General features: G+C 34.9%; 1 protein-coding gene across 1 annotated transcript in view; it reads left to right on the top strand.

Moving 5' to 3' along the window:
• Positions 1–20,388, top strand: part of LOC101040380 (solute carrier organic anion transporter family member 1B3) — a 61,766-nt gene that overhangs the window by 36,530 nt on the left and 4,848 nt on the right. The window contains exons 11-13 of the mRNA XM_039461677.2: positions 774–958; positions 14,433–14,497; positions 17,241–17,358. Coding sequence (XP_039317611.1) covers positions 774–958; positions 14,433–14,497; positions 17,241–17,358 — 368 coding nt within the window. The remainder of the gene's footprint in view (positions 1–773; positions 959–14,432; positions 14,498–17,240; positions 17,359–20,388) is intronic.

The following is a 20,388-nucleotide window of genomic DNA, read 5'->3' as shown; positions in this document are numbered from 1 at the left end:
ATAGTCTTTAGCAGTAGTAGGTTCAAGATAAATTTCTCTTAAATTTTAGCCTAGAATCAGAACAGAATTTATTAAAACCACCTAACTACATACACTGCCTGCCTGATTAAATCACTTGTTCCTAATGTTTCTCTTCTATACCATTAGCCAGAATATTCTGTTGTGTTAAACCTCTCTGGTAATAGTATGATCTATTTTATTATCTGTCATTAAGGTCTTGAATGTTGCTTTTGCCTGCTTAAATAGAATTCTGGCACCCCTTTGTGGTTCCATTTCCCCTGTACTTTGTCCCACTTTCATGAGTGGCTCTAGTTTCAGATTTTGGCCCTTTTCAAACTACTGTATTTTCTGGACTCTGGGTAATTCTTTCCCAGAGTATGTCCCTAATACTTAGAACCCACCAAAGAGAGGAAGAATGTATATTTTTTAAAAGTAAATGTGGGTGGAAGAGAAATATTTAAAAGGATGTATATTAATGAGAAAATTATATACAGAATTTCATACACTGATTTCTTAGATTATTTTCTAATTTTAAAATTAAGAATTAATTAAATGTTAATAGTCAATTACATTTTCTTATACAGAAAGTAATTCAAGAAGCTATTTGGCTTTTTACTATTAAACTCCACTAGGCAGTGCCCTACTATATTTTTATAACATTTTTTAAGCTGTAAATATTTTAGTTTGAGACTTCTTTAAATACAAGGGAATGTATTCATAGCCCAGTTGTATTTGGCGAATGTATTTGGTAATATTTCAAAAACTATTTTTAGGTATTTTATAACTGTAGTTGCGTGGAAGTAACTGGTCTCCAGAACAGAAATTACTCAGCACACTTGGGTGAATGCCCAAGAGATGATGCTTGTACAAGGAAATTTTACATCTATATTGCAATCCAAGTCTTATATGCTTTGTTCTCTTCAACTCAAGTTACCTCATCTGTCTTGCTGATTGTGAAGTAAGTATGATGCTTTAAAATATTGTTATGTATATTAGACTAAAAACATACATAATGATATTGCATATTTTTCAATATTTCGAGCTCAAATTAATATTTTAATTTTTAATTTTTTGATAATGCTTTTTTTAGAATTATTGTGATATTTCTTTGCCATCATTAATAATTTTTGTCTCTAATACTTCCATTGTGAAATCTAGGCTCTATATGTTTCTCTCTTAATAAGGATCTTAAGATACGCACTGATTGACAGTTGCCTCGATTGTAGAAGAATTTCTGTGCGATTGTAAAAGAACTTTTAATTTCGAGTTGCCTTGCATCCTAATGAGCCAGTCAGAGTAAATCATCTGTTGATTTCATGGAAAGAAAACATTTAGCAACCAGATATAAATCTAAACTTCAATTTGTAATGGAATTCTAATGCTTTCAATTCACTCACAGCATGGTTTTTGACCTAGCAGCCCAGGATACTCTTGTAGATGTAAAAAATATATATAAATAATTCATTTCTATTTTCACTCATTAGACAGTTATTTAAACAGAATATGATATTTGATGAAGAATATTTCCTGGTAAGTAAAACCAATAAGGTACCTGTTGTCTCACAGCTTAGAAAATGACAAGACTGACATAAGACAAATAAGTATAAAAATAAACACATAATTACAAATTGCTCTTTGTCTTTATAAGGAAAAGGACTGCCAATTAAAAGAACAGAAAGAAAAAGTAAGTTTGGGATTAAAGTGAGGGATATAAAGGGAAAGACGTATAGAGTACATCTCCAAAATCTAAGCATGTGAAGAAATAGCCAAATGACAGGCTTTCAGGGAGAGGGTCTAGGTGCTGATTCCTTAAGAAAGGAAAGAGCTATAATTTTTGAGGAATGAAAAGAAAGAAACCAGTTTATTGGAACACACTGAGTGGGGAGGTGTGGCAGATGATGTTTATCGAGTTAGGGGGAAGCAGATAATGTGTGCCTTACTGGCCGAGCAAAGCACTCAATCACCTAAAACTGGAAACATGTAAAGACATGCATGTAGATCTCAAAAATATACATGAAAAGTAGAGTGACCTGGGGTAACATCTAATTGTACTTTCAAAACTTACTAGTTGATTACAAGTTCACGGTCTGCCAACAGCATGACATGATAGGGGAAAAAAAAAAGCAACCAACATATGTTTTTAACATCTGTTTACATGAATATAAACCTGTAAACTAAGTTTACGTTTGTTAAATTTTAACCCTGCCTGCAAATTTTACCAAATTTTGTATCATACATATTCCACAAGTACAGCTTCATCTTAACATAAAATGTCTACTCAGAAGGAGGAGCCTTTTATATTTACCAAATTACGGATTCATTAACTTAAAAAATTTCACCTCAAAATTTTATTCTAGTTTACATCTCAACATCTTTTAGCTTCTTAATTGAAACCTTTTCATGAGAAAAGGATAGTTTTAAAACTACTGTTCCACCTTTGATGATAGTTATAATTTATCTGATTAAAAAGTGATTAAATGAATGTTACCACTTATCAAAGCATTAATTTCTCACCAGCCTTTGATTTTATTCGAAGAAAATTTTGTGAAGCTGACTAGAGAATAAAAACGTAAACTTCTTTTTATTGATGATTTTCTAATGCTTATATCACAAGGCTCTTGCTAAACTACACTAAGCAGGAGTGTGGACATTTACTCATCCAATACATGTTCATTATGTGTGTCAGCTACAGATCCACGCACTGAGGATGCAAATGTGAACAAAAATGATAAAACTTTATTGGCATCCAGAGAAGATAGGGACTGGGGAGTGGATTAGAAGAACTAATAAACAAATTAGCAAGTAAATATGTAAAATAGGGTAAGTGTGAAGCGCTGGAAAGAAAAATCAGAGTCAGAAAATAGAAAAAGTGGAGATAGGTAAGAAATACTAGTAAAGATATTGTGCATTGAAAGTTATATGACAAGAGACCTAAAGGAAGAGATGAAGAGAGAAGCCACAAGCCATGCTAAATGAGAACAAGGAAGGAACAAGCTAAGCCAGGTGAAGCAAAGACAAAGGCTCTGGTGTGGAGCATACTTGATACATACAACATTAGAAAAAGTATGTGAGGGAAAGAAAGTGCAATGACAGAGCTAGCATGGTCCAGATTATATTGGTCACAGGAAAGGCATTAGAGCTTATTCTAAGTGTGTTCAGAAGCCCCAGAGCATTTAAGCATTAGTATGAACTAATGCTTATGGTTTACCTAATGAGAAGATCACTCTGATTGCGCATGGAGTGTGTTTTTGGAAGACAAGAATAGAATCAGGGAAAACAGAAGGCTATAATCATTCTTCACAATGAGGTATTGATTGAGCATGGTTACGATAAAGGAAGTGGGAAGATATTTGTGCCTCAGTCTTTGTTTTGTTTTGTTTTTTGTGGCAAAGCCAATGATTTGTGGGTTGATAGAACGTGACGTGTAAGAAAGATAATTTAAGGATGATCCCAAGGTCCTGGCCTGAGCTGTAGAAAGATGGTGATACTGTTGAACAAAATGGGAAATGCTAAGTAAGAGTAGTTTGGAAGAAGTGGAAAAGCAAGATTTCTTATATCCCTGTAAAACAGAGCTGCATGTTAGCTATCTACCAACAATGCCATATGTAGAATCCACCATTCAGGAAAAGCATTAAAGCCATAGACACAAATTTTAGAGTTAGCAACATGCAGATGCTATTTAAATCCAATGCCATGTTGAGATCTTCTAGGGAGTGAGTAGATAGAAACTAGATCCTAGGACCAACAACAGACACTCTAACTTTAGAGATTAACAGTAGAAGTATAAAACACTGAAGATAACTGAGAAAGTCCCGTAAGTTATGAGAAAACTGGGAAAGGATCATGTCCTTGCAGCTTAGTGAAGAATATATGAAGTAGTGAATAAAGAGGCTGTGTCAAGAGCTGCTTCGAGTTTACAGGAAGTAGGTACTAGAAAGTGACCATTGGATTTCATTATATGCTGATCACTATTAACCTAAACAAATTTAGTACATGAAGATGGGAGATTAAAAAAAAAAGGTTGTTTTGAATGTTTTCATTTTTATGTATTTAGAGATACAACTGCAGTTTTGAAACATGGATATATTGTGCAGTGGTGAAGTCTGGGGTTTAGTGTTCTCATCACCTGAATAGTGTATTTTATATTCAATAGGAAGGATTTCTTCCCTCCCACTCCCTTCCACCCTCCCACACTTGAGAGCCTCCAGTGTCAATTTTTCCACTCTGTATGTCCTTGTGTGTCCATTGTCTAGCTCCTACATCAAAGTGACTACATGCATTTTTTACTTTCTGTTTCTGACTAATTTCACTCAGGATAATTACCTCCATTTCTATTGACATTGCCATAAAAGACATGATTTTATTTTTTTATTGCTCATTAGTATTCCATAGTTTATACATATATACCAAATTTTTAATCTGATTATCACTGAATGGAAATTTAGAGTGATTCTATGACTTTGGTTTTGTCACTAGTGCTGTGATAAGCATACAAGTCAGGTGTCTTTTTAACACAATTATTTCTTTTTCTTTAGGTAGACACCCCATGATGTGATTTCTGGATTAAATGGTAGTTCCATTTTTAGGTCATCAGGAAATCTCTATACTGTTTTCCATAGAGGTTGTACTAATTTAGATTCCCACTAACAGTTTATAAGCATTCACTTTTCTTCTCATCTTCACCAACATCTCTTGACTTTTAAATTAGAAATAATAGCTATTCTGATGAATATAAGATGGTATCTCATTATGGTTTTAATTTTTATTTCTTTGATGATTAGTAATGTTGGGCATTTTTTTATGTTAATTGGCCATTTGTATGTCTTCCTTTAAAAAAATGTGTTCACATTCTTTACCCACTTTTTAATGAGGTTTTTTTTTTTTTTTTTTTCTCTTTTTTCATTGAGTTGAGTTCTTTGTAGGTTCTGGATATTAGCCCTTTGTCAGATGCATTGTTTGCAAATATTTTCTTTCATTCTATGGGTTGTCTGTGTACTTTGTTGATTATTACTATTATCTTTTTTTTTTTCTTAACTGAAGAAAAGTTTTTTAGTTTAATTAAGTTCCAATGGTGTATTGGTGTATTTTTTTGGTTGCATTTCCTTTTGAGGATGTAGTCATAAATTCTCTGACTAGACCATTGTCCAGAAGAATTGTTCCTAGGTTTTCTCCTAGGATTTTTATAGTTTTAGGCATTACATTTAAGCCTTTAATCCATTTTGAGTTAATTTTTATATATGGTGAGAGATACGGGTTCAATTTTCTGTCTGTGTATATGGCTCTCCAATTTTCCCAGCACCGTTTATTGAATAGGAGGTCCTTTCCTCACTGTATATATATATTTGTTACTTTGTCAAAAATTAGTATGTTGTAGATATGTGGCTTTGTTTCTGGCATCTCCATTCTGTTCCATTGATCTATGTGTCTATTTCTATAGTAGTACCATTTCATATTGGCTTAAAGCATTGTAGAATAATTGAAGTCAGTTAATGTGATACCTTCAGCTTTATTTTTTGGCTTAGGATGGATTTGCTATTCAGATTCTTTTTTGGTTACATATGAATTTTACGATTTACACTGGTAATTTAATAAAAATTGTGTTGACTGTATAGATTGCTTTGGGCAGGATGATCATTTTACACAATATTTATTATTCCAGTTCATAAGCATGGGAGTGTGTGTGTGTGTGTGTGTGTGTGCGCGCGCGCGCGCGCCATATAGGACTTTTTTTATCAGTGTTTTGCAGTTCTTCTTGTAGAGACATTTTTACCTCTTAGTTTAATGTATTCCTATTTTTTTTATATCTATTGTAAATGGGATTCAGTTGTTGATTTGGTTCTGAGCTTGATCATTATTGGTATATAGAAATGCTACTGATTTTTGTACATTGGTTTTGTATCCTGAAACTTTACTGAAGTAGTTTATCAAGTCTGAGAGGCTTTCAGAGGAGTTTTTAGGGTTTTCTAGATATAAGATTATATCATACATGAACAGGAATAATTTGATTTCTTCTTTCCTGTTTGAAGACCTTTTATTCCTTTGTCTTGTCTGATTGCTTCAGATAGGACTTCGAATACTATGTTGAATAAGAGTGGTGAAAGTAGTAGGCATTGTCATCTGGTTTCCATTCTTAGAAGTCAAACTTAAAATTTTCCCCCATTCAGTATGTTATTGGCTATGGTTTGTCATATAAAGTTTTCATTATTTTGAAGTATGTTTCTTCTATGCCTGCGTTGGTAAGTGTTTTTATCATAAAGGAATGCTGAATTTTATCAAAAATTTTTTAAATTTCTGTTAATTTTGTGAATCATATTTATTAATTTGCATGTGTGAAACCATCCTTGCATTTCAGAAAAAAAGTCCACTTTTCATTATGATGAATCTTTTGATGTGCTGCTAAATTTTATTTTCTAGAGTTATTTTTTTAAGGTTATTTTGATCTCTGTTCATCCAGAATATTGATCTGTAGTTTTGCCTTTTGTTATGTACTTGCCTGGCTTTGGTATCCTCATAATGATGACTTCATAGAATGAGTTGGAAAGGATTCCTTCCCCCTTGATTTTTTGGAAGAGTTTTAGTAGAATTCCTTTCTTCCTTTTTTGTTTGGTAGAATCTGGCAGTAATTTCATCTGGTTCTACGTTTTTTTTGTTATCAGGAATTTTTTTTTTATTATTACTAATTCAATTTCATTACTCATTAATAGTCTGTTAAGGATTTCTATTTCTTCTTTGCTCAAACATACGAAGTTGTATGTTTTCAGGAATTCATCGATTTCCTCTAGGTTTTCTAGTTTATGTATGTAGAGATGCTCATAACAGTCTTTTTTATTTCTGCGGTAGTAGTTTTAATGACACCTTTAATATTTCAGATTGTGCTTATTTGAATCCTCTTTCTTTTTTTTGGTTAATCTGCTAGTAGTCTATCAATCTTATATTTTCAAATAAAAACATTTTATTTCACTGATCCTTTGTAAATTTTTTGCCCAAATTTCATTTAGATTTGTTCTTCGATATTTACTATATTCTGCTAACTTTGGGTATGGTTTATTCTTGTTTTACTAGTTCTGTGAGGTATGCCATTAGATTGTTAATTTGATGTCTTTGTATCTTTTTGTTATAGGCATTTAATCCTACAAATTTCCCTCTTACCACTGATTTGTTGTATTTCAGAGGTTTTGGTATGTTGAGTATTTATTTTCATTCATTTCAATGTCTTAATTTTATTTATTTATTTATTTATTTATTTATTTTGGAACAGAATCTTACTGTGTCACCCAAGCTGAAGTGAAATGACATAATCTTGGCTCACTGCAACCTCTACCTCCTGGTTTCAAGCAATTCTCCTGCCTCAGCCTCCCTAATAGCTGGGGTTACAGACATGCACCACCATACCCAGATAATTTTTTTATTTATAGCATAGATGATGTTTCACCATGTTGGCCAGGCTGGTCTCAAACTCTTGATCTCAAGTGATCCACCCACATCAGCCTCCCAAAATGCTAGGATTATAGGTATGAGCCACCACACCCAGCCTCATTTCAATTAAAAAAAAAAATCTGCCTTGATTTCATCATTGACCAAGTAATTGTTCAGGAACAGATTATTTAATTTTTATGTATTTGTGTAGTGTTGAGAAATCTTCTAGGTACTAATTTCTATGTTTTATTCCATTGTATTCTGAAAAGGTACTTGATATTATTTTGATTTTTAAAAAAATTCATTTATTATTATGTTGAGGCATGTCATATGGTCAAGTTTTGAAAATGTTTCATGTGTGCACGAGAAGAATGTATATTCTGAAGCTGTAGGATAAAATGTTCTGTAAATGTTCATCTGGTCCATTGGGTCTAATGTTTCTTTGTTGATTTTTGGCTGCTGTAATCTGTCTAGTGCTGTCAGTGGGGTTCAGTAACCATTGAAGGACCCCACTAATATTGCATTGCTATCTATTTTTTCCCTTAGCTCCTGTAGTGTTTGTTTTGTGAATTGGGGTGCTCCAATATTGGGTGCATATGTTTAGAATTGTTATATCTTCCTGTTGAATTGATCCTTTATATGATAACCATCTTTGGCATTTTTATAGTTTTTGATTTTATATTTGTTTTATTGAATGTAAATATAACTACTTCTGCATATATTTGGTTTGTATTTTCAAAGAGTATCTTTTTGCACCCCTTTGCTTTGAGTCTGAAAAGTTCTCTACCAGTTGCTTGAGTTAGGTGGATTTCTTGTATGTTAGCATAAAGTTGGATTTTCAAAAATTAATTCTGCCAGACTATATTTTTTTTAAAACTACTGTCTATTTAAGGTCACTATTGATTTTTGAGGATTCGTTTCTATAATACTGTTAGTTATTTTTTAATTGTTTTACAGTCTCAAGTAATTTTTAAATAAGACTTGTAGTATAACACTTTGTGTGTTTTGATAATAAGTATTGCTCTTTCATTTCTATGTTTAGAGTACCTCCAATCCTTTCTTGTAGAGCCAGTCTGTTTGTGGCATATTCCCTTAGTGTTTGCTTATCTGGAAACTACTATATTTCTTCTTAAATTATGAGTCTTACTTAAGCAGGATACAAAAGTCTTGGCTGGTATTTTTTTTTTAAGACACTGAAAATAAGATCCTAATTTCTATTTGCTTGTAAGATTCCTGTCAACAAGTCTGCTGTTAGTCTGAGAGAATTCTCTGTACAAGTGATTAGGCACTTCTCTCTTGTCACATATAAGATTTTTTAATTTATTTTAACTTTGAGTAGTCTGATGACTATATGTCTTATGCAGGTTATTCTGGCAATGCATCTTCCAGAAATTACCTTAGCTTTTTATATTTGGATGTCTAGATCTGTAGTAACTGAGGGAAGTTTTTCTGAGTTATTCTTTAAAACAAGTTTCCCACACTTTTAACTTTTTCTTCTTCCTCCTCTGGAAAAACTATGATTCATAAGTTTGGATGCATTACATAATCTTATAATTCTTGAAGGACTTGTTAGGTTTTACAATTCATTTTTTATATACTTTTCCTACTGAGTTTACTTAAAAGACCTGTCTTTTATCTCTGAAATTATTTATTCTGCTTAGTCTGACTTATTGCTAAAGCTTTCAAAAGTATTTTGCACTCCCTTCAATAAATTTTTCATTTTCAGAAGTTGTGTCTGCTTTTCTTAATAAAATCTATTTCTTATACCCTACATTATTTTTTCTCATTTATCCTTGATAATTTTTAACTTTCTTTTGGATCTCAAGCTTCACATAATCCCACATTACTTAAAGGTCTTATTTCATGAAGACTTCTTTAGAATCAATATTTTTGGATTCTTTATCAGCATATCAAAGATTTTATTTAGGTTAGAATTAATTGCTTGAGAGTCATTGTGGTCCTTTGGAGGTGTTTTAACGATCTATTTTCTTTATACTTCCAGGATTCTTTCTCTGGTTCTTTCTGACTTAAATAGGCTATCTCTCCTTATTTTGAATTTATTTTGTTTGAATAAGCTTTTTTTCCATTTGAAAATGTGGCTATAATGTGTGTTGTGTAGAATCTAACAGGCTGTCTTGAGGAGGATCAAGAGAAAATGCCCAAAAGCGAAGTGCAGCAGTCAGCATGAAAAGTTATTTTCAGGAGTAGTGTTATGAAAGAAGCAGAAAAAAAGGTGTGGTTGTTAGCAAAGTTGTGGAATAAGAACTTTTGTTTATGTTCAGTGCTAGACATAATATCATGCTTCCATACTGAGGAGAGTCATCAGTAGAGATGAAGGCAGCTGGCAATGCAGAAAGCAGGGAAAGCAATTACAGAGGAAGGCAAGCAGAGATTCACCAGGACACAGAGTTCTTCGTTGTACGACAAGGGAAGATTGTCTGTATGGGTAAAAGGCAGGTAAATGTGTACCTGTAGTGACGAGGAATATTGAACTTTTTTTCTGCTGCTTCTACTTTCTTTGTTTAAAAAAAAAAAAAAAAAAAAAAAAAAAAAAAAAAAAAAAAAAAACTGTAATCAGAAGAGAAAAAGGAAGAAGAAAAGAAAGAATCTTCAGATTTAAAAAAAAATGTGAACTAGTAGTCTTGAAAATTAAAGAAACAGGCCAGGCGCAGTGGCTCAAGCCTGTAATCCCAGCACTTTGGGAGGCCGAGGCGGGTGGATCACGAGGTCAAGAGATCGAGACCATCCTGGTCAACATGGTGAAATCCCGTCTCTACTAAAAATACAAAAAATTAGCTGGGCATGGTGGCACGTGCCTGTAATCCCAGCTACTCGGGAGGCCGAGGCAGGAGAATTGCCTGAACCCAGGAGGCGGAGGTTGCGGTGAGCCGAGATCGCGCCATTGCACTCCAGCCTGGGTAACAAGAGCGAAACTCCTTCTCAAAAAAAAAAGAAAAGAAAAGAAAAGAAAATTAAAGAAACATACTGACTGGGAAAATGGTCCAATAAAATATTGGACAATTGTCATGGAGGCCCCTGAAAGTCTGTGCTTATGAATTTAAAGTGAACATGGTCGGATGTTTGAATTATTTCCTCTAGGCATGCAGCTCTTTGTATACAGGTTTAGAGAAGGCAGAGGATTGGATGAAATCATTTTTGCTTGTCTAGTACAGTAAAGAATGAAATGGACAAAACTATATGGAATATATGCTCAGGCGTGATTATAATAAGAGATTATGATGAGAAAGGAAGTGAAGAGGTAAAATTAGAGATTTCCTGTGAAAATATCAGGGGAATCATAGCCTAAAAAGCTAGGGATGGAGCTTCTTGAAACAAATATATGAAAGGGAGTAAATTTAAAACATAGAAGGTGGTTATGAAGACTGGGGTGGTCAAAATGGAGAACTTAAAAAGTAGGTACTGATGAACTGACTGCAGTGAAAGACTTTCCAGAGAAAAGGTCAAGAAACTGAAAGGCCAGAGCATTGAGAACATGATCTATATTCCCTAAAATACTAGGGAAAAGGTCAGAAATAATTCTGACAAAAATGACAGGGAGTCTAGAATGAAAATCATCAAGAAGTGATGAGAATTGTGATGTGCCAGTCTATAGCTAACGTCAACAAGGAGGTTAGAGAATCGTATGGTAGGGTGGTGCACTTCTTCTTGGGATTTAGAAGTCTTGTAGAGGAAAAGCTCAAATCTGGAAGTGGTAAAAACAAAGGATCAATAAGAATTTTTACATTTTAGGGCCATTGATATGGAAGCTGTGGAAGGAAAACAGCCCTACATGAGAGAGTTACATGGAGGGTCATTGGGAGTAAGCCAGGCTTTCTTTAGAACAAGAAAGTGAAAGGACTACAAAGAATGTAGGCAACTAAATACTTTGCTGGTAATACACATGAATTTCCCTGGGCAAAATGAAAGAGTTTGAGTAACAGAAAAAGAGTAAGAGAGTCAGTGGGATTAAGGGATATACTAAACCATGTGGAATGGGAGCCTTGGTTCCCAGAGACGATCTCAAAATCTTGGCATTCTGCTGGGGACAAGATATGAGGCATGATGTAAACTTATGACAAACAAAACATCAATCTAAAATGGCCCAAAGGAGGGTAGTGTTTTAGAACTTTTTAAAAAACTACATTTTAGTGGTTTAGCCAGAAAAGATTTAGCTCACATACAAAGTAAATTAGAGCTTTTCTTCAATCTTTTGCAAACAGGAAAACAAGCATTCCCTACCTGTGCTATCTATTGTTAGGGTTTCATTAGGTCTAACTGGAAATTATCTCAAGAAACAGCACACCATGATGGTTAATTGTCATTAGAACAACAGAGAATCAATTTAAATAAAATCTGTTAAATTAAATAATTAAATGAAATAACATACTTAACCTCCTAAGGGGATTTTTATGATGAATTCATCCTGAGAGAGGTCCAAAAAATACAGAGCTGCTCAATATCATATGGAAAGCAGGACAACAGTGTGCAGGTATGTGTGTGCAAGTGAGCATGTGAGTATAAGTATTTGGGGAAGTAGTGTGATTGTGCATTCATGTGAATGTAAGGGTGAGTGCGTTATTGTATATGTATGTTACTATATCACACACATTCATCATCTCCACTGAAATGGTGAAGATTTCAGGCCCACTTTAGGAAAATATTCTCCCTATCTGCAAGCCCCCCGACCCCTGAGTCTCCTGCATGCTAACTCTTTCCCTGGGTGAAAATACAACTTGATAACAAATGTCTGTTTACCTTGTGTGTGGTATACAGAAAAAATGCAACTTTTGAAAATCAATTACAGTGAAAAATGCGTATCAGGCCATTGTGAGAGAACTCAATTGGGGTGAAGTGCAATCTCTCCCTTCCCAAAATCTCCTTTGAGAAATCTTATATTTGAGGGTAATAACTTAATAGATAAGTTAAACTTCCCTATCTACTGATTTCCTCCTATCTATTTATAAAATAAACTTCCTCCTAAATAGCAGGCATGGATTCTGTATTGGTTTGTTTTTATGCTGCTGATAAAGACATACTCAAGACTGGGTAATTTACAAAAGAAAGAGGGTTAATTGGACTTGCAGTTCCACCTGGCTGGGCAGGCCTCACAATTATGGTGGAAGGCAAGGAAGAGCAAGTCACATCTTACATGGGTTGTGGCAGGCAAAGAGAGCTTGTGCAGGAAAACTCTACAAGCAATTAGATCTCATGAGACTTATTCACTATCACTAGAACAGCATAGGAAAGACCTGTCCCCATGTTTGGATTATCTTCTCACAGGGTCCCTTCCACAACACGTGGGAATTATGCGAGTAAAATTCAAGATGAGATTTGGGTGGGGACACAGAGCCAAGCTATATCAGATACATTGTTCTCAGTGTAGTTTTGTGCCCTGAGCTGTACTAACAAAGTGATACTTCCCTTTGTCAAAGCAGAGCCAAAACACACTTTTCATTTATTGTCTCTCCTAATATATAACTATTTTATGTTTAACTTTCTTTTTTCTGACATCAAGCTGGAGACTGTTGCCCAGACTGGAGTGCAGTGGCACCATCTTGGCTCACTGTAACCTCTGCCTCCCTGTTAGCTGAGTTCTCCTGCCTCAGCCTCCCTGTTAGCTTAGACTACAGGCATGTGCCACCACGCCTGGCTAATTCTTTGTATTTTTTTTTTCAGTAGAGACAAGGTTTCATTGAGTTAGCGAAGATGGTCTCGATCTCCTGACCTTGTGATCCGCTTGCCTCAGTCTCCCAAAGTGCTGGGATTACAGGCATGAGCCACCAAACCTGGCCTGTGCTTAAATTTTAATTTATTATGTTTAATTTAATTTTTGCCTTTTAAAATTTCATAAGCTCTATTACCTTTAAAATTTTTGTCTTTTAAAATTTTATAAGCTCTATTGAATTCTTTTCAGAATCTCAATAAATGGCAGCTCTCCAGCAAGGTATAGAGGCAAATATTTGTAAATAAAACTGAGGTTTAGAGTGCTAGCTAATTGTATTAGGCTTTTGTAACATATTAGATAAGCATTATTATGCCCACTTAGCAAACAAGGGAACTGAGGCTAAGAGAGATTAAGTGATATACTTCTACAAGTCACTTAGATGAGAGGAAGCATAATTTGTCTATTTACTTTCAAGAACATTAACTATCATGGCATCTCTGAGTAGGTGCTTAGTGAATGTTTCTTGATTGATGGCAGCTACTTGTCTTGCTGAAAAAAATCACCATCCGGCAGTTCAGGGGAAAAAAAACTTTTTTATCAGTTAATTCAATATTTCAGTAAAAGTGGGTTACTTGAGCCACAGTCATCCCCCTCATCCCAACCTACCTCCTTTACTAATGAAAGATAATTTCATTTTATTTGGTATGTACTAAGTTATCAAAGGACGGTAGTGTAATTAGTCTATTGAACACAGAAAAATGGAATTTTAGAAATGTAAGAGTGAGTGAATTTCCAAATGAGGATACAAATATGCTCTGTATCTTTAATGTGACAGTTAAATATACTAGACACTACAACACAGAAAAGGTTTTTGATCCCTCTGGTTGTATAATATAATTTACAAATCATATTAATAGTATTAATCATGTTAATACTGATGACAGAAATAAGGTGGTAAAAAGAGATCTGCTAAGAATTACTCCTGGATAAAAGTATATAATCTTCTCATATGAGCTACCTTGACTAAATAGTTCGTACAAAATCATTTTCTTCATAAGCATAATAAAGTCCGTTCCAACAACTTTCTTGTAGGATTTTCATAAGGATCAAATGTGAATATATTTGTTAAACTATCTTGGAATCATAAAGCATTGAAGAAATAAGGAGATTATTATCACTCAGGTGTTTACCTTTGAAAAAAGTTGAAAATGTAACTTTGTATCATGTAAGACTTTCACTTAAGAGTATTCATTCTACCATGAAGAAAAATGATACTGATAAATGTTTTGATGTTAACTCAGTTTGATTCTTTAATGATATGCATGGTTTCTTTGCCTTTATCGTATTTCAGGATTGTTCAACCTGAACTGAAAGCACTTGCAGTGGGTTTCCATTCAATGGTTATACGAACACTAGGTATGACAAATCTAGAGATTACAAATTTTAACATATGAATATTAATGTTAAGGCTTAAAGACTGAATGCAATTGATTTTCAACTATAAGACTGTATAAGAAGGAATTAGTAGAAATCATTTCTATTTTGTGATAAATGAAAATAAAAAGAAACAGGAAACTTGAGTGACCTAAAAGATAATTTGATTGTTAATTCTAGTTAAAGTCAATCTGCTAAGAGCAGGGAATCATCATATTTATGTTACACTCTTTCTAACAGAAACCCAAAGATAGGTAGTCTCTGAAGTTTTCCTTCTTTCAGAAAAATAAGAATTTTTTTTTCAGATACAAGCAGAGTGGAGGGCCTTTCTTCTAAATGAAGGTATTATTTAGGACAAGCCTAAAGTAGCTTGGGAGCTCTGGGAATCTGGTCAGGCTGAGGTTGTCTAAAACAGAAGCTCACAGTAATTGTGCCACTTCCCACTGCCTGGTCCTGTAAGGCTGGGCAGCTAACCATAAGCAGGAGTTAATGCAAAAGGGAATGAGAATTCAACCTCTAGAAGTGGACATGTTGGATTAAGAGCATGTTCTCAATAAAATAAAGCTCAGAAAATTGTGGTTTATGGTGGCGAAGGGTAGGATTGTAGACTCCAGAGGCTAAAGACCTATTTCTAAATACGCAAAGGTGATGAGAAAAGATTTAGGAAATTACCCTTTCTCCCTTATTGCCATTTGCTTTTTTTACTGCACAGATGCTTGTTGTTAAATAATGTCTAGTCTAATCTCTGTGAGTTCTCTTTTGTAAGAATTGTAAACATTATGTACTTATTCCTGGGAAGTAGGAAAAGGGCATCATTCATCTAGCAGGCATCCCCAAACTATGGCCAATGGGCCGCATGCAACCCCCTGAGGCCATTTATCCATGCCCCCCACCCCCCGCCCCACTTCAGGAAGGGGCACCTCTTTCATTGGCGGTCAGTGAGAGGAGCACAGTATGTGGCGGCCCTCCAACAGTCTGAGGGACAGTGAACTGGCCCCCTGTGTAAAAAGTTTGGGGACACCTGATCTAGGGATTGGTGCAGAGGACGGATTATGGGCTGTAGGTAACCACTGATGGCGGAAGGAAAAGAAAGTGGGGGGTCAGTTTCTGGGACCCTTGCAAGCAAAGGAAAAAGTATAACTCTATGACCAAATTACAGTGAAGAAGTTGTATATGAAATGTATTTGGTGAGAAGGTCACAGATCCTGAAAGGTAAAAGGAAATAGAAAGGAATAGGAGAGAGAAGATGGAGATGCTGCAGGGTTCCATTGGCTCTTTCCCAGCATTCCCTTTCTGTGTCCCTAATCTTCAAGCCTCTGTAATCTTGGCAATTCTTTACCTACAGATTCAATGAAGATAGCTTGCTCCTAGAGCCTGGGACACAGAGGCTGAAAATAGCATCTGGTAGTTAGGAATCCTTCCGACATGTTGCAATGAGACTATGACAATAGAAGACATTGTCTCAGCAACATAAAACAGAAAAAAATAAAGTTTGCCATTCTAATTGTGAGCCTCTGATTTTGATATGTCCAATACATGGCACAATGGAGACAAAATACTTCTGTGGGAAATATCCACACTTAGTACCAAACTTCCAATGCATAAACAATTGTCTTATATATGATATATGTGTAAATGGTAGAAGGCCTATATAGTGTATTAAACTAAAAGAGGTATTTAGAAAATAGGTTATAAAACGTATGAATTATAAAACAGAGCAAGAACAAAGTAAAATCTTGTATGCTTCAGTTGTGCCATCTGAAGGATAGCTCTCTACTATGATGTCCCTCAAAATTTTGACCAAATTACCTATTCTTAAAACTAGGAGTTAATCTCAGAATTTATACTTCTATAAACAATATTTGTATCCTGGGAATGCCACACATTCAGCAAAATCATGCACTACAAATAAAAATTGACTTAGGGACAGACCACTGAAAATATATGCACCATTGTGCACTAACAGACCACTAACAGAAACAAAATTTAGCAACAGAGACCCTAACCTGCAGCCTAGGTTGCTTCAGGAGATAGTTAAAAGTTCATGAAATCAATGGAGACAAAATGCTGGATTGCAGACTCTAATGGCCCAAAGAAGGAGAAAATTGGGCTCTGAGCCCAGAAAGAAATCAAACCGGCCAATAGCTTAGCACTCTTTGAAGTTGGGCCTGAACTTCTCTGAGAAAGGAATCCTGTTGTAAGCATTTAATTTTAATTATTTTAAAATAGTATTAAATTCTCCTGCCTTTATAGTAGTTGAACTGAGAGTTTGGTTATAATTTTGACTCCCAGTCAAGTTATAAAGTAATAATTTGACTCCCAGTAATCCAGCCATTCTTGCCTAAGAAAAATTCCATATGAACCAATGTAACTTTCATGTCTTACTAATAGCATTCCTTTTTTTCTTTTTTTTTTTTTTACCGATCAGGCTTATGTTAATTGGTATTGCAGAAAGAGTAGAGTACATAGATATGTAATACTCCTTCTTCCTTCTTTATATAGGGAGAGAAGAGTAGATCAAATATATCTATTACATTACTATATGATTTACATCTTTGCCATTTCTAATAATTTTGTTTCCTAGTGGGTGTAGGCCAAAGCAATTTAATAATTTTCCCAAACTTTAAACCACTTGTATTAATCCAAAATGTATCAATGTAGACTATCACCCAGTTACGTTTAAAACAGTTCACTTGGATTGATATCTTCTTATCTCATGTTGCAGGAGGAATTCTAGCTCCAATATATTTTGGAGCTCTGATAGACAGAACATGCATGAAGTGGTCCACCAACAGCTGTGGAGCACGAGGGGCTTGTAGAATATATAATTCCACATTTTTTGGGTAAGTTGTCATAAACATATTTCATTAATGGATTTTTCCTTTGTGTATGTTAATGTCTAACATATAGAATTTTTAATGTGATCATAATATCAATAATGATAGCTACCATTTAGTGAACACTTACTTTGTATTCACTATTGTATCAGGCAATCTGGTATCTCATTTTAATACTCTTAGAAGCTGAGGCCGGGCGCGGTGGCTCAAGCCTGTAATCCCAACACTTTGGGAGGCCGAAGCGGGTGGATCACGAGGTCGAGAGATCGAGAGCATCCTGGTCAACATAGTGAAACCCCGTCTCTACTAAAAATACCAAAAAAACTAGCGGGGCGTGGTGGCGCGTACCTGTAATCCCAGCTACTCAGGAGGCTGAGGCAGGAGAATTGCCTGAACCCAGGAGGCGGAGGTTGCGGTGAGCCGAGATCGCGCCATTGCACTCCAGCCTGGGTTACAAGAGCGAAACTCCATCTCAAAAAAAAAAAAAAAAAAAAAAAAAAACTCTTAGAAGCTGTAGGAAATGTATATATTCCTCCTTTTTCCTTAAATATGAAGAAAACAAGATTCAAGAATAATGAGTAACTTGTCCAAAATTGCACAACTAAAAGTAATACAGCTAGGATTTATACTTGGAGAATCTCTTGATTACAAAGCTCTCCTCCTTTGACTTCTCCAGGAAGCCACAGAATGACCAGCTGTAGCTCTGTTTATATGGTAATTGAGAAAAAAATCAACAAAAATGTTTTGATTGTCTTCTATTCATAGGCAGAAGTATTCTGTAAGTGACATTGAAATAACTTTGTTATCTGTAAGAAAAAAAAAGCTGCTACCAAAATTGTAATTTTTATAGAGACATTAATTTGTAATTCATAGATTGATCAAATATGTAAATTTGATTTCTGAAACTGTAAGTATTAGAACTACTTATAGTAGAATTTCTTTTAATTATCAAGGAAGAAGAAATGTGTTTGTATGACCCAAATGCTTCAAAGTATAATAGAAAAAATAACGGTGAAAGGATTTATATTGCTTTGTGTATATACCCAATAATAGAATTGGTGGGTTAAATGGTAATTCTGTTTTATGTTCTTTAAGAAATCGTCAGACTGCTTTCTACAATGACGGAACTAATTTACATTCCCATCAGCAGCATATAAGCGCTCCCTTTTCTCCACTACCTCTTCAGAATCTGTTATTTTTTGACCAATTAACAATAGCCATTCTGATGGTTGTGAGATGGTATCTGACTATAGTTTTGGATTGTATTTATCTAATAATAATAATAATGTAAACATCTCTAATAGTGACATAGAATCCTAAGTGAACTAAAACATCTCTACTAAAAATATCTATTAAAAATATCGTATTTTTAGTAGAGATGGGGGTCTTGCCATGTTGGCCGTGCTGGTTGTCCAGGCATTTTTATATATCCTCTGAAATAGAGGAATAGGTTCCCAAACCTCAACTCTTGCCTTCTGTACATACATAATTCCAAACCATGTGAAAGGCACCAAGGCTTATTGCTTACACCCTCTGGAGTCATTTTCCAAGCTGTACCTTGACCCCTTTTAGGCACGGCCGGAGCAGGAGTCAGTAGGAACTAAGGCGCCATGTCCCAAGGTTGCCCAGAGTAGTGGGGCCCTGGGCCTTGCCTACAAAACTATTTTCCCCAAAATCTAAAATGCAGAAAATATGTATTTGAAAAAAAAAAAATGTTGCTTGAAGACTGTGTTGGCAAAGTACATAACTGATCCAGCAGCAATACTTCTAGGAATTTATCCTACAGATAGCTATACTCCCGAAATACTGAAAATAAAGTAAGAACCAATCAAGAATAGATCAGTTACATTGATAATGTGCATGCCGGCAAACGAATATTCTGAGTTCTTAAAGAAAGAAAAAAAATCTGTTTATTTATTATTATGGAAGCCTATTCACAATATATTGATATATATATATATATAATGTGAAAAAAAGGAAGCATTACATGAAGAATGTGAGCAGAACATACTGTTATGTATGTGAAGTGTGGAATGTTTCTTAGTTTAGTTTAGATCTCTGGAGAAATCTCCGTGGATCAAATTTACTAAAAGAACTTTCTTCTACTTAATGTGTGAATTTGCTATCTAGCATCCCCAATAGGTAATGATCCAGTTGTTTCTGGAATTCTAGTAAAGCAGTGTTCACTACCCTCACAGACATTCTCTTAAACTTAAAATAATTATAGAAAATCTTTCCCTATATGGGAGATTTTATGTCTTTTCTTTTCTTTCTTTTCTTTTTGTGAAATGGAGTTTCTCTTTGTCACACAGGCTGGAGTGCAGTGGCACAATCTTGGCTCGCTGTAGCCTCTGACTCCCAGGTTCAAGTGATTCTCTTGCCTCAGCCTCCCGAGCAGCTGGGATTGCAGGTGACTGCCACCATGCCCAGCTAATTTTTATTTTTTTTTATTTATTTTTTTAGTAGAGACAGGGTTTCGCCATGTTTGCCAGGCTGGTCTCAAACCCCTGACCTCAGGTCTTCCACACTGTCTCTGACAATGTTTCCACTAATTTACACTCCCACCAACAATGTGAAAGCATTCCTTTTTTTTTCACATCCTCTCCAGCATCTGTTGTTTCCAGATTTTTTAATGACTGCCATTCTAACTGGCATGAGATGGTATCTCAATGTGGTTTTGATTGCATTTCTCTAATGACCAGTGATGATGAGCTGTTTTTCATGTTTGTTGGCTACATAAATGTCTTCTTTTGAGAAGTGTCTGTTCGTATCCTTTGCCCACATTTTCATGGGGTTGTTTCTTTTTTTCTTGTAGATTTATTTAAGGTTTTTATAGATTCTGGCTATTAGCCCTTTGTCAGATGGGTAGATTGCAAACATTTTTTTCCATTTCGTTGGTTGCCAGTTTGCTCTAATGACAGTTTCCTTTGCTGTGCAGAAGCTCCTAAGTTTAGACAAATCCTATTTGTCTATTTTGGCTTTTGTTGCCATTGCAAATTCCACTTGTTCATTGCCGATTAATAGGAAAACTTTTCA

Source organism: Saimiri boliviensis, chromosome 7 (genome assembly GCF_048565385.1).
Source record: "Saimiri boliviensis isolate mSaiBol1 chromosome 7, mSaiBol1.pri, whole genome shotgun sequence".
In the NCBI taxonomy this organism is placed as follows: domain Eukaryota; kingdom Metazoa; phylum Chordata; class Mammalia; order Primates; family Cebidae; genus Saimiri; species Saimiri boliviensis.
Note: the sequence above shows the minus strand (reverse complement) of the source record. Positions and strands in the feature narration are given on the sequence as shown.